This window comes from Trematomus bernacchii, unplaced genomic scaffold, assembly GCF_902827165.1.
Source record: "Trematomus bernacchii unplaced genomic scaffold, fTreBer1.1, whole genome shotgun sequence".
NCBI classification, from domain to species: domain Eukaryota; kingdom Metazoa; phylum Chordata; class Actinopteri; order Perciformes; family Nototheniidae; genus Trematomus; species Trematomus bernacchii.
In genome coordinates, this window is record NW_022987801.1 from 2,618,159 (window position 1) to 2,634,047 (window position 15,889).

At 42.0% G+C, this 15,889-nt stretch overlaps 2 protein-coding genes across 2 annotated transcripts; one reads left to right on the top strand and one right to left on the bottom strand.

The window, feature by feature from the left end:
- Positions 1-274: 274 nt before the first annotated feature.
- On the bottom strand, positions 275-1,645 carry LOC117498160 (C-X-C motif chemokine 15-like). Its single transcript, XM_034150260.1, has 4 exons — positions 1,369-1,645; positions 1,159-1,267; positions 988-1,068; positions 275-496 (listed from the first exon to the last, which is right to left on the bottom strand). The coding sequence occupies exons 1-4, from the start codon at positions 1,427-1,429 to the stop codon at positions 376-378; spliced, it is 372 nt and encodes a 123-aa protein (XP_034006151.1). The 5' UTR covers positions 1,430-1,645; the 3' UTR covers positions 275-375.
- Positions 1,646-5,523: 3,878 nt separating this feature from the next.
- On the top strand, positions 5,524-15,513 carry LOC117498157 (protein mono-ADP-ribosyltransferase PARP14-like). The gene is made up of 14 exons (XM_034150258.1): positions 5,524-5,807; positions 5,912-6,036; positions 8,140-9,669; positions 9,759-9,995; positions 10,244-10,468; positions 10,544-10,598; positions 10,720-10,866; positions 10,951-11,010; positions 11,100-11,276; positions 11,351-11,533; positions 11,618-12,244; positions 12,645-12,781; positions 12,920-13,100; positions 13,708-15,513. The coding sequence occupies exons 1-14, from the start codon at positions 5,636-5,638 to the stop codon at positions 13,992-13,994; spliced, it is 4,143 nt and encodes a 1,380-aa protein (XP_034006149.1). The 5' UTR covers positions 5,524-5,635; the 3' UTR covers positions 13,995-15,513.
- Positions 15,514-15,889: the final 376 nt, after the last annotated feature.

A 15,889-nucleotide genomic window follows, 5' to 3' on the forward strand; every position in this document is an offset into this window, starting at 1 on the left:
CAATCCTTCACATTTCATAAGAAACAATGGCCTTACATATGAACCACAAAGAAAAACAATTCACATTTACCATTATTAATAAAACGTCATTACTAAACTTCACAGTGTGATGTAAAGCCGTCATGATAGCCAGCTCTGGTGTGTACAAATTGAAAGACTGTATTAAAGGTTTGGAAAAAACAACTAACAGAAAAGTGGCACCCGGTGATATGCATACAACAAAATGACAAGTATTTGACCATATGTGGATACAAATAAGTGACAGCATGCAGGAGTATTAAACAGATGCAGCAGCCTGAGAGGATATTCAGAAGGTGTGCCGTGCAGATCTTCTTACACACTGGTTGAATTGCAGTGATGAAAAACACATTTGCATTATGACCATGTTGGCGCAACTGATGCTGGGGTTGATGCTGTGGTTGTATTGGGGCTGGTCGGGGGGTCTTTTTGGGCTGGTGGTACGGTTGTTTTCTTAACTGCCAGTTTCGCTTTCTGTCTGTAAAGAAAACACATCATGTTCAATTTAAAAATGTAAGCCTTTAAAAACAGAGTGGTTTTCCAGACTGTTTGCCTTGTTACACATCAACATGAACAAATGTCTACTTCTAAGTTGATTATTCATAATACTTTGACACATTTAATTCAACGCTGTATTAAGCCTGTCATTCCTTAATAAAAAAAGCTACGACTACATCAGACCCCATTATAATCACATTTTTCTTTATTCTATTTTTAGAGTTCTGCAGCAACGAAAAGAGGGAAGTCTGGGGGGGGAAAAACGTTGCATATCAGAATTAATGTTCCCATTAATTTAACAGTCTCATGGACCCTCATGCTTATCTGAAAAATGAAGTCATCCAAGTTTAATTACATGCCACTTCCTCTGTCTTTCATACACACAGACTGGTCCTGATTCACGGAGCAATAACAAGTAACTGCTGACCTCCCTGATTTTGGTAAAATGACAAACAAACAACAAAAACCTACCTTTTAATTGTTCGCAAGACTGCTTGGGTGAATGCTCCTTCAGGGTCAAGACAGACTGAACTTTTATCTTTCAGGTAAACACTGTAGGAGGTAGAGGAAGATTTAATGTAAAACAGTTTAAAGCAACACTTTAAAGAAATGCAATGTATTCATGTTTAAATAGATACCTACATGACTTCTCTCTTGTTGCAGTAGGGACGAGGCGGGAGGTCCTTGATATTAGCAATGAGGGAAATATTTACGGACGAGCTGGTTTTTATACACCGGCATTTCAAAATATCTGTAAAATCAGGACAAAAGTGAAGATGGATAAATGCAGAAATACAACAAAAAGCTTAAAATGCTATAATAATAATAATAATAATAATTTGACACACTTACGGAGTGAAGTGCAAGTGATAATGCATGCCAGGAAAACGATGCACTGGATTGCATAATTCATCCTTGAATGGTAGTGAAAGGAGATGTTGCAATGGTTTCCTCTCCTCTGTGCTGTGTCTCCTCTGAGTGAAGACCCATGTTTTCTGAACACCCTTTTATACCCTTGCAGTTAGATTGGGACGGCTTCCTGAGAAGTGGGAAACGTTTCTTCAGAATTCACTTTCAATCCCCATGACTCACTTTTCTAATGAAGACTGATTGTAAATACATGTATTCGCAGGAGTAAAATAAAGCATTAATCCTTTGAACTGTTCTTTGTAAGTTATTCACATCCTGCTCTGGTTGTGTTTAGTCTGGATTTCTCTCGCTCCTGTTGCGTTTTCCTCTCTGAAAGATAAAATAAGATAAGACCTTTATTAATCCCTGTGAGGAAATTTCAGGAGTTTAAGCAGCAACAGAGTAAGAGCGAAAGTAGTACAGTAGTAGTACAGCAGTACAGTTCACACAAGATTAACACAATTTAAGACACAATTAAAATGATATACAGGTAAGAAGCTGTTAAACAATAAATGAATTAAATGAATTAAATACGGATACATATATATATTATTACTTTTTGGTGGCATCTGGAAGCTTTATGAAGTCCTCCTGGATCCTTAATTTTTTTGACATTATTTAATTTTATTAATTTGGATTGTCGATGTAGTTTTCTTTTTAAATCTACATGTTTGGGTAATTTCTGGCTGGCTGGACGATCGTTCACGGCCTAAAAAACAAAAGTAAGCTCAGAAATCCGCCCTTTGGCAGAAGTCTTTCTATCAATCCTTTTTTAACTTTAAATCTGTTATGACAGGGATCATTTTTAAATCCAAGTTTCTCTCAAGAAACAAATTAAATATTAGCAGTGAAGCAACAGTCCTTTGGCAAAGCTATACGCTCTCACATGACTATTGCATCACTGCCAGATATGGATTTAATGGGACTAAACATGGATCAGACTGAGCTATAAATTGCTTTATTGGGAGGGAAGTGTGTATAGTCTAGAGCAGCGGTTTTCAAAGTGTGAGGCGCGCCTCCCCTGGGGGGCGCCAGAGAGCTTCAGGGGAGGCGCAGCGTGAGAAAAAAAATAACGAGAAAAGATGAGAAAAGTGACACTTGCCCACTTTTGGCTGTCTGTGGAGACCGAGTTCCCCCACTTCGCCAAAAAGGCTGTAAAAGTGCTCATTCCCTTCACCTCCACCTACCTGTGTGAGTGCGGGTTTTCCGCATGGACTTTGATCAAAATCAAGTGCAGAGTATGATCTGCGTTTATTCCTGTGTGCATCAAAGACGCAGACTCATTGTTCCCACTAAAGTAGGGATGAGTGTAATAAGGAGGCAAAATTGACGTTCAGTGTGTTGCCGGGAACATATAAGGATTTATCCACGATGTTGAAAATGTTAAAAATGTTTTAAAAATATGTGTTGAGAACACGGCGTGCGAAAATATACGGGTCGTGCTGCAGCTAGATTTGCCTGTCCTCTGTAAGAAGGTGTCGGCGACTGACATGCAAGGAAGAACGGCTGTCCACAGGCTGTTCCAACTTTAACAACTTTATTAACTTCCAGGGTAGTGAATTGAACATGCTATTGTAATTGGGTGTGTGGTATATTTTCATGCACGGACACGCATGTTCCACAACACACAAACTGAACAACACTCAATTGTCCGATCGCTACCAGTGTCCTTGCGATCTTGTTATAACGATAACAACAAAGTGCACGTTATTACTGATGCAATATGGTTGAGACCATTTGGGCTTATTCTAGAGGGGTGCAAGGAATAGTCCAAGTAGTGGGGGAGTTGTATACAATATGTTTAAAACATAAAGATAAAAAGGTTTAAAAAAGTTATTGTTTAATGTTTTAAGGAGGTGACGCTACTCAGCCAATCAAATCGGTGCAGTCAGTGAGCCAGCACGATAGATTCAAACACACACACAGAGACGAGACAAGAGGAGAGAAACAGTCTTCATTTTATCTTACTGGACCTCTTTGAAATGCAATTGAATACCCCTGCATTATAGCAACAACAACAATGATAATAATAATAATAGCAATAATAATTGGGAGGGGGGGGGCGCGGCTGTTCTTATGTTCTCTGAGGGGAGGCTCACCTTCCCACACTTTGAAAACCCCTGGTCTAGAGAGACCTGTCCAACACCATTTTGATGCCAGTTCTCAGGAAAGATTGCAGCAGTAACCTTCGAATAAAGTAAAAATAACCTTAAAGGGGCCGTATTATGCTTTTTCTGAGTGGTCCCTTTCCTGAAGTGCAGTTATATAAGTTCATGTGCATGTAAATGGTCTGCGAGGCTAACTGAGTGACATCACTATGTAACACTCGAACATTGTACACATCGTACACATCGTACTGGATAGGCCAAGAGGCGGGACATCTCTAAGCGGTTGACCAATCACAACAGAGCTGGCCAGCTAACCAATCAGAACAGACTGGGCTCTGGTTACAGACAGAGGGTGAAAAAAGGTAAAATGAAATAAAGAGCTTTTTGAACATTAAAGCATGGAAACATGTCCCAGTAGAGGCACAACATACAAATATAAAACCTGAAAACGAGCATAGCTTAACTTTCAGCTAAGATGTTAAAAACATGAAGCACATTTTTCTGGGATTTTAAACAGAGCAATTGGGTATATATAACATTTCTATTATCTTGTGCACACATTTTACTGGGCTGTTGTAAAATCACTGCATGAGGTTGTAAAGGTGTATAGAGTGGTGCAGTGAGTCCTAAAACCCGGAAGTGAGTTAGCATTTTACCACTAGCGGTTCCCTCGTCTCAGAGCCAATGGGATTTCTCCATAGGATTTTGGAAAATAGCTCAAAATAAGGTCTGTGGTTGACACACATTTAAGAGACGGATCACGTTTTGTTCTACGACATTAAATACATCAGCAGTGTATGCTTTTTGAAGAGTTTACGTGTCTGAAAAACGATGGTTGTTAACAAGTGGCTGAATAGGACTACAGAAGTTGTCGAGGACGTTGTACGTCATTACACCGAACACGTAAACACTCCCGCTAAATTTGTTTGCCCCTGTTCTGCTTGAAAGCAAGTACCTGCCTCCTGCAAACTCTTAAAACAAACGCTTCAACTTGTACAATTTTGAATCTGTATTTTTGAATATGGATCTTAAGTGGGCGTGACGTTGAAGCAGCGACCCTGCTGTACTCGGCTGTAGTTCGTTTATAGCATAGCGTTAGCATTTTGCTTCTGGCGATTAGATTTGTGATTCGAAATTTATAAAAGTAGGGTAGATATGTGGAGATTAACGTGCATTTATCAAACAGGTTAGTTTTCCACAGATCTTATTTCAAGCTATTTTCCAAAATCCTATGGAGAAATCCCATTGCTTTTTTCCGGGTATACGTCCTCCCTGCACCACTCTATTGCATTTGCAGACTGGGAGCTTGTTCTCAGAATCTTTAGTCTAAGTAGGACATCTAGTGGGTTTGCGGTGGTAATGCTTCATGGTAACAGTTTAACACCAGAACTTGTTCTAGTCTTTGGTCGGTTTGATTTATTTTTCTACAGTGTGGAACCCAACAGATCCCAACATAAATCATTGATTTCTGGAGATTACACTCCCACCTCTCTCTGCTCTAACTTTCTATCATTTTAATTATCTGCTAAGACATAACATGCTTTAAAAAAAACTATTTCTTGTCATCAACTTTATCACCACTATTACAACATGAGCATGGTTCATTTATAATAAATTATCTTTTTATAGCTGGAATAGTTACAGTAATTTCATTCAAAATTAAAACTTGGTCCTCTGAAGGGTTATCTATCTAGAAAGTAGGGCTGTTTTAACTCTGCTTTTTTAATTACAAGATCATTAAGCCCTTTCAGTTCAATGTTTTAACGGCTCAATTACTTTTTAACTTCAGTCTTTATGATCTCACAAACTAAATAGTCATCATCAGCAGGTAACCCTTTTCTTCAAACAAGCTCTATAAAACACCTTATCAACATCATATAAAACATCCTCATAAATAATATCATCATGACTGCATTACCAGCATTCAATCCGTCATTAGATGTGTGACGTCTATTTACATAAGGAAGTGAACAGGAAATAATAGGTAAGGGAAAGTGAAACTAAATAAACTGAAGAGCTTCAGACTGTTTGCTCTAGAGTCGGACACCTTCCAAGAAGCACCAAGCTTTTTACAACTTTTGAAGTTCAGAATTGCAGGTAAAATGGAAGAATTCAAACATCCACTGTTCTTTGAAGCGAAAGATTTGACAGACAAAGAGAAGGACAAAGTCAGGAGGCACTTTCAGAAAAGACGGGATTCTGGTGGAGGTGATTGTGGGATGATCGAAAAGGCTGGAGGAAACACGTATACAATCTGTTTCAAGGAAATAGAAGGTGAGTAATCCTATTTAGTTCAACTAGTAATGTGTCGTACATACTTTGTAGTTGTAGTTTAAATGTAGGAAGTTGTTGAGACCTTGGTATTTGTGTTTCTACAGACCAGGAAAGGGTGTTGCAGAGGAAGTTTCATAGTATCTCCCTTCCTTCTGGCGACTTATGTATAAATGTGAGTCGAAGTTATTGCCCAGAGACCCCGGATCAGCCATCTACAAGTCAACCGAAGGTATGCAAACATTAGCTGCACCCAGGGCCGTGGGAAGTAGGGGTGCTGCAGCACCCCCTGGTGGAGGACAGGGGATCTGCACTTTCACAAGATTAAATACAAATATAATACAAAAAAACGAATTTTCAGCCTTGAATTGATGTAACAACATTCATAATTAAGTAAAGATAACACCCTTTTCACCCCAGTTACATTTTCCATTTGCCCTGTACGATGGGCGCTGTAAGTGATGAAAGTGGGGGATGTTGGCTTATCAGGCGCCCGCAGCTCACAGCCAAAGTGAGGGTGAGAGAGAGAGAGATAGATAGATAGATACAGAGCCGTATAATAGAATATCTATATGGCGCTGGATAGATAGAGAGAGGGGGTGCACCGGTACCGGGATTGTTGTTAGCTTCTGCTGCACTAACGGATATAAGAAGTTGTTTCTACAATAATGTGGAGGGAGAGTTCTGTCCTGTCAGACTGAGAGGCTCAGCGAGGTAAAGGACTCTGAGGGTTTAGATCAGGGGTCGGCAACCTTTTTGATATGAAGTGCCATTTAAAAAAAAAAAAATTATCAGCGTGCCAACGATCGAGAATTATCAACGGGGGGTGTTGAGGATGTTGAGGAGCTTGACGCTCGTGATCTATCAACAGGAGGGCGGGGGGGGCCTCGCTGGCTGCGGGGAAGCAGTGTGTGGACCTGTCAGCGCAACTTACATGATACCGAATTTAACAAACACATTTCAATAATTGGTTTAAACGGCATAATAATAAGGACGATCGTCCGTTCTGTGATTCTCCAGAACACACATGTTATGATATTAGGGTCATGCAGAGTGAGATGAGATCGCTGTCCCTTTAAGAGAGAGAGAGAGGGGTGTGGCGTGTGCGTGTGAGTATGTTTCTGGAAGTGAAACGAGGCAGCAGAAAAACAGAGGTCTGTGATGTATTTTGTGAAACAGAAGAACAGCTAAATAAATGCAACGGCCTCTCAAGAAGAGCTCGCCTCTCTCCAGTCATTTAAGCTAAAGTGGGTTATTGAACCTGAAGCTCGTTGCTTCTGCCCTCCTCGACTACGGTCTGGGAGCCGACAGGAAAGTTCAACACACAGATGGCCAGTCCGCCCCTTTGTAGCATATTATTTCAATGAGAGATGAGCAGATCGCCACTGGGCTTTCAACTAAAGACACACACAGCCACGCAAAAACTGCGACATTTGTAAAGCTCCTTATGGGTACTGCAATTTGTGAAGTGCTTTCTTCCGTGGTGAAACGATCAGCACTGCACCACGGAGGAAAGCGGCAGAAAGTCACCTGGAGTTAAAGAGAGCGGGGCTGCGTTGCGTGCATGGCTTCCTTCTGCAGGTAACGGGGAGACGCGCTCTGGCGGCGGTCTCGTTCAGGATCCGAAAATACAATTTAAATATTTTGCACACTTATTCGACTTATTCCTAGTGTGCCACTGGCTACGGTGCCGCGTGCCAATGCTGGCACGCGTGCCAGGGGTTGCCGACCCCTGGTTTAGATAGTTCACTCTAGTCTAAGTTATCTCAGTGGGTCTCAAACGGTTTGGTCACAATTGATGTAAACAAATATTTCCAAGGCAAACCTTTATAATTATTAGCATAAATTAAAACAGGTTTGAAATCATTCCAATGCATACTATTGGACAGTAAACCACCCCTAGAGGATGTGACGTCCACCCCCCAATTAAAACATGTTCATACAATACTAAATACATTTGAAGCCTTTTTATATAAGCTGTCCAGCATGTCAATATGTTTCTCTTTTTGTAGTGTATTGGTCTTTTGTAGAGGTTTTTCATTGCCAGCTAAAATCTTGCCGAGGGCAGCAAATTGGTCAGAACCGGCCCTGGTGTCATCCCCACAGCACCCCCCATTTGAAACATGTTCCCACGGCTATGGCTGCACCCTTTATGGGAAATTATACGTCACAGTCAAATGAGCTTGCCAAACCTGTTTGAGAGGATTTCTTCTCAGTCCAATTCTATCAATGACAATGTTATGTACAGTACAACTGTTGTGAAAGCACATAACACATGTTTTACAGATACATTACTATGAATTAATACTTTTTTTAATGTTCTTTGTTGCTTCAGACACCCACCAAAGTCAACACAAAAGGCCTTGAGAAGATATTCAAACTAGATATTTTCCTCATGTATTTCCTGAAAGACAATCCTAAAGCATACAAATTATTACAGAAACAACTCTCATGTATCGGCTGCCAAGTAGAGTTAGATTTTGAGGAAGAGGAGGCAGTGGTAAGGGGGGATATTGAAAAGGGGCCTGGAGGAGCTTTTGGGGGTGCAGAGCAGTGGGAGTTACAGGTCGATCGAGTCTTGATCAATTTCACTGAGAGATACCTCTGCTATCATGTGGTTGAGCCGAAAAAAGCCAAAATCCTACTGCAGGACCTCTCCTTTGTGACAGATGATATTAAAGTGTACAGAGAGGGCGGTTATCCAGTGGTTGTGGGAGAAACTGAGGCTGTGCATGAGAAAATAGCAATCCTTGAAAAGAGCCTGCCAACCCAGAAGGAGTTACCAATTGTGGAGAAGCTGTTCAAGCTGGTAGAAGAAGAGTTTAGTCGAGAAATGTTTGCAAAATACCCAGAAGTTAAGATCAACATAGGCAGCGCCATGGTGACATTAGAGGGGCCTGACAAAGAGGTGCAGTCAGGAGCCAACACACTTGAGGAACTAAAGAAAAAAGTAAAGGAAAAGCGAGTTAAACTATCCACAGCCCTGATGACCTTTATAGGATCCAGCGGTGCCGTATCCAAGTACCAGACCCGCTTCCAGCAGAGACTCAGAAATCCTGTTTCCCTGGAGGTTGGGTCCGAGCTGGTCATGTCCAGTTTGTCCTCCGATGCCCTCGATGAGGCTGAGGCCACGCTGCAGAGAGACTTTGATGTGGCCAATGTCGAGCTGCAGGGGGCTCTAGCTGCACCTCCAGATCTAGATGGATTAAAGGAAATCCTCTTCAAAGCCAAGAACGAAGCTAACTCGAGAGAGTTCAGAGTGGACGTCAGCTTCATCCCAGGAACCGGTGGAACCCCAAACACCAAAGTACAACTGGTGGGCTACAGAGAAAATGTGAATAAGCTCAAAGAGGTTCTGCATGACTACCAGATCAACCAAATCGGGACACAAGAAGTTCTAAACCTACCGAATCCTGAACTGCTTGACTGTTTTGATAAGATTTTAGGAATGATTGGTATGAAGCAGAACAAAGTGACCTTGAAAGCCTCACTTTTCCCATACCCTTGTGTGCTTGTGTCTGGTCCCTGTCATCTGGTCAAAGAGGCCAAGCAGGGTCTGATCTCAGCTCTAGCTAGTCTGACCTCCGACACTTTGGTTCTGGACGGACCGGGGGCTCTGCAGTACTTCCAAGCAGAAGGTAAAGTGAGCAAGGAGTTGGTAGAGAGCTCATTTCAGGTTATCGTCAAGGAACAGCAAGGTGTGCATTCGACAAATGTGCAAAGTAAACCACGAAGCATCAGCAGCCCTGTAACCAGCGGCTTGGCACCCCGACCCCTCCCCAGATTGCACTGCAATACTGTTGGAAGCACTGTGGCCATAAAGACGAGCCTGGAGATCAAGCTTGGCAGTCTGATAGATGCTCAGGTTTGAATATTTCCGCTTAACTTTAATTAGAATAATGAAAGCAGCAATACAACCACTCACATTGATATTAATCCACATTGTTTCCACAGGTGAATGTGTTGGTGGTCCCCATGATCAACAAGAACCTCACTTCTACTAAAATTGGTAAGCGTCTGTTTCAAAAAGCCGGGAATGCAATCAAGTCAATGTTTGACTCGGTGGCAGCGAATGGTACCGTTGCCCCTGGTGATGTCCTGCAGGTGGACGCGCCTCCATCTCTGGGCGTCTCCAAGCTCTTCTTCATCGAGTGCTTGCCATGGGATGGAGTCAGAGGGCAGAGTGTGAAGGTAAAGTTAAATACTTGGTGGATTTAATATTGTTGTAGGTGCGGGCAAAGGCTGAGTTCAAACTCACGTGATGCATTAAAATGCCATGAATTAGAGCAAAGACTCAGGCTAATTCATGGAAAATAAAACCTGTACTTCATAAATGTTGCTATTTACAACCGACCATTTAAATATAGAAGCACAGAAAGTGTTGTGCAATGCAGGGGTAACTTTTGACACAAACAAAGTTTCTGATTTTTGTTTTGCAGGCGCTTGGTAATGGCCTGAAGAGATGCTTGGACCTTTGCGTACAGCAGGGCTATAGCACAGTTGCCTTTCCAGTCATTGGACCCGGAGTTGTTTTAAAATACCCAATGAAAGAGGCCATTCAAGTGCTTATGGAGAACATTTGCCAGCTTGGATTATCTGCGTCCACTGGATCTCTCACCACCATCCAGATCGTCATTAAACCAGGCTACCCTGACTCTGAGGAGGTGACTATGATCACTTGGTTTTAAGATGCATGATTTCTGAAATAAAGTGTTTAATGCTGCTGTTTTTATTTACAGTGCTACCAAGACGTCTACAGGCACCCTGGCTTAAATGTGAACCAGGGAGGAGAAGGTAAACTGTTTAACTAAGTATTTAGCAAGTACATTGTTCACCATTTCCATCCACATTCTCAATGGCCAAGATAAAAAATCAGACACACATTAAATATATATTGGGGCGTTGTTTGTTTTAGCAATCTTTAGGTCCCTCACCAGTGACCTTGATGAAATCACAATGACAGTGGGCAGCGGGGTTAAACTACAACTGGTGTTTGGTGACATCACTGATGAGACGACGGATGCTGTGGTGAACACGACCGACTTTGTTTATTTCCAGAACGGTGAGTGAGAACTAAGGATGCTTTAAAAAAAGGCAGAAAAGTTACATCCCTTCACTGATTTTAAAATGTATGGTTATCCTACAGGTGTGTGCAAAGACATCTTAACTGTAGCTGGAGCGGATGTGGAGGCAGAACTTAAAGCAGGTAATTAAAAAAAGGACCTGCTAGACATTTTTAAGCAACACACACCTTCAACTTCTCTACTCAGCTTTCCTGTTTATTGTTGTTTGTAGCAAAATACACTCGCGGAGACGTTTTTGTGTCCCAATCGGGAGAGTTCTCCTGTGAAGCCCTTTTCCATGTCTGTGGACAAAAGGATGCAGTCGTCATCGAACAACTGGTGATTCGCATCGTTGAACATTGTGAATCTTTTGGGTTCGAGTCCGTGGCCATACCTGCTATCTGTGCTGGTGAGTATTCTGTACCACTTTTTTAGATATAAGGATATAAATGTGTCAGGTTTACTCATTAAATTCATGTGCAGGAGCTGGTGGGTTGGACCCTTGTGTTGTGGCAAGAGCCGTCCTCCGAGGGGTCAAGGATGCCACGTCGTCCTTTGGTCTCAACTCTCTCACTGACATCCGCCTCGTCCTGTTAAAGATCAACGTCTTCTTGGCCTTTAAAGAAGAAGCAATGCAAATGTTTTTCACTGCTGTGATCAACAAAGGTGATTTACCAGCATAGAAATCTGCCTCTTTGCTCTTCGGGTATTGTCACTAATTGTTATCGTCTCACCTACCTTGCCTTGCAGCTTCTGTACCTCAGTTGCCTCATGTACAACAACAACAACATCAACAACAACAACCTCCATCTGTGGAGGCAGATCTAAGCATCATCTGTAACAGCTCTACAAGCCAGCAGTCCGTCTTCAGGTTCCTCGGTCTCTCCGGAAAGGATGTTGACGGTGCCATGACAAAGCTGACGGATCTGTATCAGGCTCAGTGTTCTTCTCAAACCTTCAGAAAGGAGGAACTGAAAGACCTCACCCAGGACGACGTGAAGGATCTGAAGCAGCTGGTGGAAACCGAGGGTCTGTATGTTGAGTTGAGCCAAGGCACCTTGAAAGTTAGCGGGCTAAGTAACGGGGTCAACAAGGTAATGCAGATGATCAACGCCTTTCTACACGGCAACCTCAGAAGAGAGGTGAGAGTCAGGGAGGAGGAGGATCTGTACGCCCGTGTGGCTTGGTGCATCTTGGGACATAGAGGCAACTGGGAGAGGTTGCCCAAAACAGCCAATAACAGTCTGGAGAATAACGATGTAGGAGGAAGGATAGTGGACGCTCAGGGCAACAAGTGGACCGTGGATCTGCCGAGGATGGAGGCCACGAAATATTTAGGTGGCCAAACGACAAAACTAAAACGACTCGAGCATCTAGGTGAGAAGATGGTTCTAAGGTGTTACAAAAAGATCCCTGCTTGATACATTCTGGTTAACAAAAGGTCAAAAGTAATGAGAAGTGAAAATATTCCCTGGTCAAAAATGTTCTGTCAAAGGATTTTGTATATATTTTTCATTGTCAAGTTGAAGTTGAAGAGTTAAGGATTTATATCCTGTACCATGACATTTTCAATTCATTAGAATAAAATGTCAATACATTAACAATGAGAAACCTATGACATCATAAACAAAGTAAAAAGAGGCTAGTAAAACCGTGTAGATATATCTCAATAAAAAACTGAAGTATGGTTTTTGTCTACATCAAGGGAAAATTACATTTAGTTTTCGAAGTAAAGACCATTTACCTTTTCTCCAATTTGTCCTCAAACATCTCTCAGACTTCACCCTCCCTCTGTACTGGGACAACATGGCTGCCGGTGAAGCTTTGAAGACGGTTGAACTCCTTCCTTCCTATGCAGAGTACCGCACAGTCAAGGAGGCCTTCAAACGAACAGTCGGCAAGACCGTGCTGAAGGTAGGCAATTGCACCGTCCAGAAAACTATTAATTGAACCTGTACATTTTATTTATCTATAGTATATTGTACACAGTGCATTTGCAAACATATTTACATCCTTTCAAACTAAATTTCGCAGCCTATTATGTCTTGATAGATCGAGCGCCTGCAGAATATCCATCTGCGGCGCGCCTATGAAGCGCAGAAGAAGCAAATCTCTGACAAGTACAAACAGCAGGGTGGAGAATGTGAAAAGATCCTGTACCACGGGACGACCCAGGACAACTGCCAATCCATCGTAAAAACTGGGTTCAACAGGCGCTTTTCTGGGCAGAACGGTAAACATGTTTATATTTAATCTGATCTAATCACTGCTCTTGCATCTGTTTTTAGAAAGCATAATTTCCTACTCTAAGTAGCGTAGGAGCTGTTATTGAGTTTGGACTAGCTGTTATGGTTGTAGCCAAAATTGAGGAAATAGTCTAGATTTAATTTGATGAACTCTAGGCACCAAAAGGACTTTCAGGTAGGAACATTTGAAAAAATACTTACTGACATTCAGCGACTGACATTCGAAGACTTTCCTCACCATACAAATTGAAATATCTGCCATTTTTTCAAAGGGTTATAAAGATTTATTGTAAATTCCCACCAGACACTTTTTTACGCTGCTATGGACAATCTTGCACCATGTACATTCTCTAAGATATTGAAGTGACTGTTATTTTGTATATATTGATTGTTGTGTTTTATCTTAATGTGTGCATATGTATAAATGTGTCTGTTGATTGTATATATATATATAGGATATATACATATTTGTATATTTGTATTATTGTATTTTGTATTCAGGGTTGTTGGAAACGTTATTTCGATCTCTCTGTCTGTACAAACACACAGACAAATTGACATTAAAGTTGACTTTGACTTTTCCTTTATTCTCAGCAACTGCCTACGGGGAAGGAACATACTTTGCTGTAAATGCCAACTACTCTGCTCAACCCTACTACTCCAAACCAGCTGCTGACGGTTCCCAGCTCATGTTCGTGGCCCGAGTCCTGACCGGCATCTACACTCAGGGCCAACAAAACATGAGGGTCCCTCCTCCCTTCAGCAACCAGGAGGGCCACGACCGCTACGACAGCGTAGTCGACAGAGTGGACAACCCCCAAATGTACGTTGTGTTTCATGATAACCAAGCGTACCCCGACTACCTCATCACTTTCAAGTGACCGTGAGGAGATATGATTTACACGGTGGCCCTGAAGTGCAAGTCAAAACAACATTTCACAAAACACTACAGCATTTCATAAAACACAACGACATTTCAAAAAACACTACAGCATTTCACATTTTACGGAAAGGGTATGCCTTTAGGGAGAACACTTCTTGTTTGTGATTGGAAAGAGCCAGCCAGAGAAGCACTGCTGTGATTGGTTGTTTTTGCTGCCAGTCAAGAAATTACGCTTCGTGATTGGTCAGCACCCGGCCGACAGCACCACCTATTTCCTGTTTGGTACTGTTCAGCTGTTTCTTCAAGAATTTTAAACTGAGTTGGAAAGAATGGAAGAAGAGATGGAAATCTTAAGGGAATATTTTAACGAAGGATATACATACGATGTTATCCTCGACATGCTGTCAACCCATCACGACATCAACATGTCCCTTAGAACCAGGGGTGTAGTGCTGCCGGGACCTAAATGACTATGTGTGATGTTAAAGGGGTCACTCATGGCAAATTCACAGAGAATTATCACCCAATTTAGGTCACGTTTACACGGAGACGGAACGTGTGTTATCCGCTACAGTTGTCTAGCGTATGGACGGTTCGTTCACACGAGGCCGTAACGGAAACGTGGAAACCGAGCCCTCAAACGATAACGGGTCCCAAGGTGGGTAGATCTGCGGACGGAACACTCTGGGGGGCCAAACGGCTCCGTGTGTACGCCCTATACGATCATTCCCTGCCTCTCCCCACCTCTCCTGCTCACCCCCGCGTCACTCGCGTCATTGCTGATGTGTTTCGCCAACAACAACAACAGTGTTCCGAGTGTTTCGAGCCAGGTCCCGGTATCTCGCAGGACAGTGCACCCAGCAGGAGCCTCCAGCAGACCCCCCCCGCACGGCAGAGTTTCCGTTAGCCGGTAATTACCGGACTATGACAGGTCAAATATGCTGAAGACCGGCAAATCTAAATCTCTACGGTCAAAATGTCGCTTATTGATTAGGTGTCCTTTGACACGCAGGCAGTCATATCATTAGAACTAGCTAGATTTTCGTTTCCGTGTAAACGGAGCCTTAACCGTTTCCGTCTGCTCTGTTGAGCGTTTTTGCTTCTTTCAGCTTTTTGTTTTGGTTTTAAGGCACACAATTTTACTTCTTTGGTTCACTCTCTTGGCTCTTGTTAGCATAGTTTTGAGCAAAAAAGCTTGGGAAGACCTCAGTATGCAACCGGGCCACAGATAATGGCAGACAGATAAAGATATCAACTAGCTGGTGAACAGAGTTGAGCGTTTAGCCGCTAAAGACGCAGGTATTTCCTTTTAATTTAGTCAGGAACAAAAATGTGCAAACAAGCGAGAGAATATTTGACTAACATTCAGTAATGCCAGAAAAACAACTGAATTATAATGGATCCTTAAGTTCTAGTAGTTTCGAGGAGTTCTTGTTTTTGAAACATTATTATTGTACTGTTCCCCAAATGTTGTCATCCTGTGCATAGCGATACAAATAAAAGATCATTGCAGTTTAGTTTCTCTTTCGGGTGCCTTTTCAATTCAATCACCTGGTATTTGTCTCAATGTTTATTAAGTTTAACATCTAGCCTGTCCTGGGATTTTAAACAGTGCAAATAGGTATATATAATATGTTTATTATCTTATACACACATTTTACTGGGCTGTTTTAAAATCACTGCATGAGGTTGTAAAGGTGTATTGCATTTGCAGACTGGGAGCTTGTGCTCAGAATCTTTAGTCTAAGTAGGACATCTAGTGGGTTTGCGGTGGTAATGCTTCATGGTAACAGTTTAACACCAGAACTTTTTCTAGTCTTTGGTTGGTTTGATTTATTTTTCTGGAAACGCAACACATCCCAAAAGAAATATTTGATTTCTGGAGATTACACT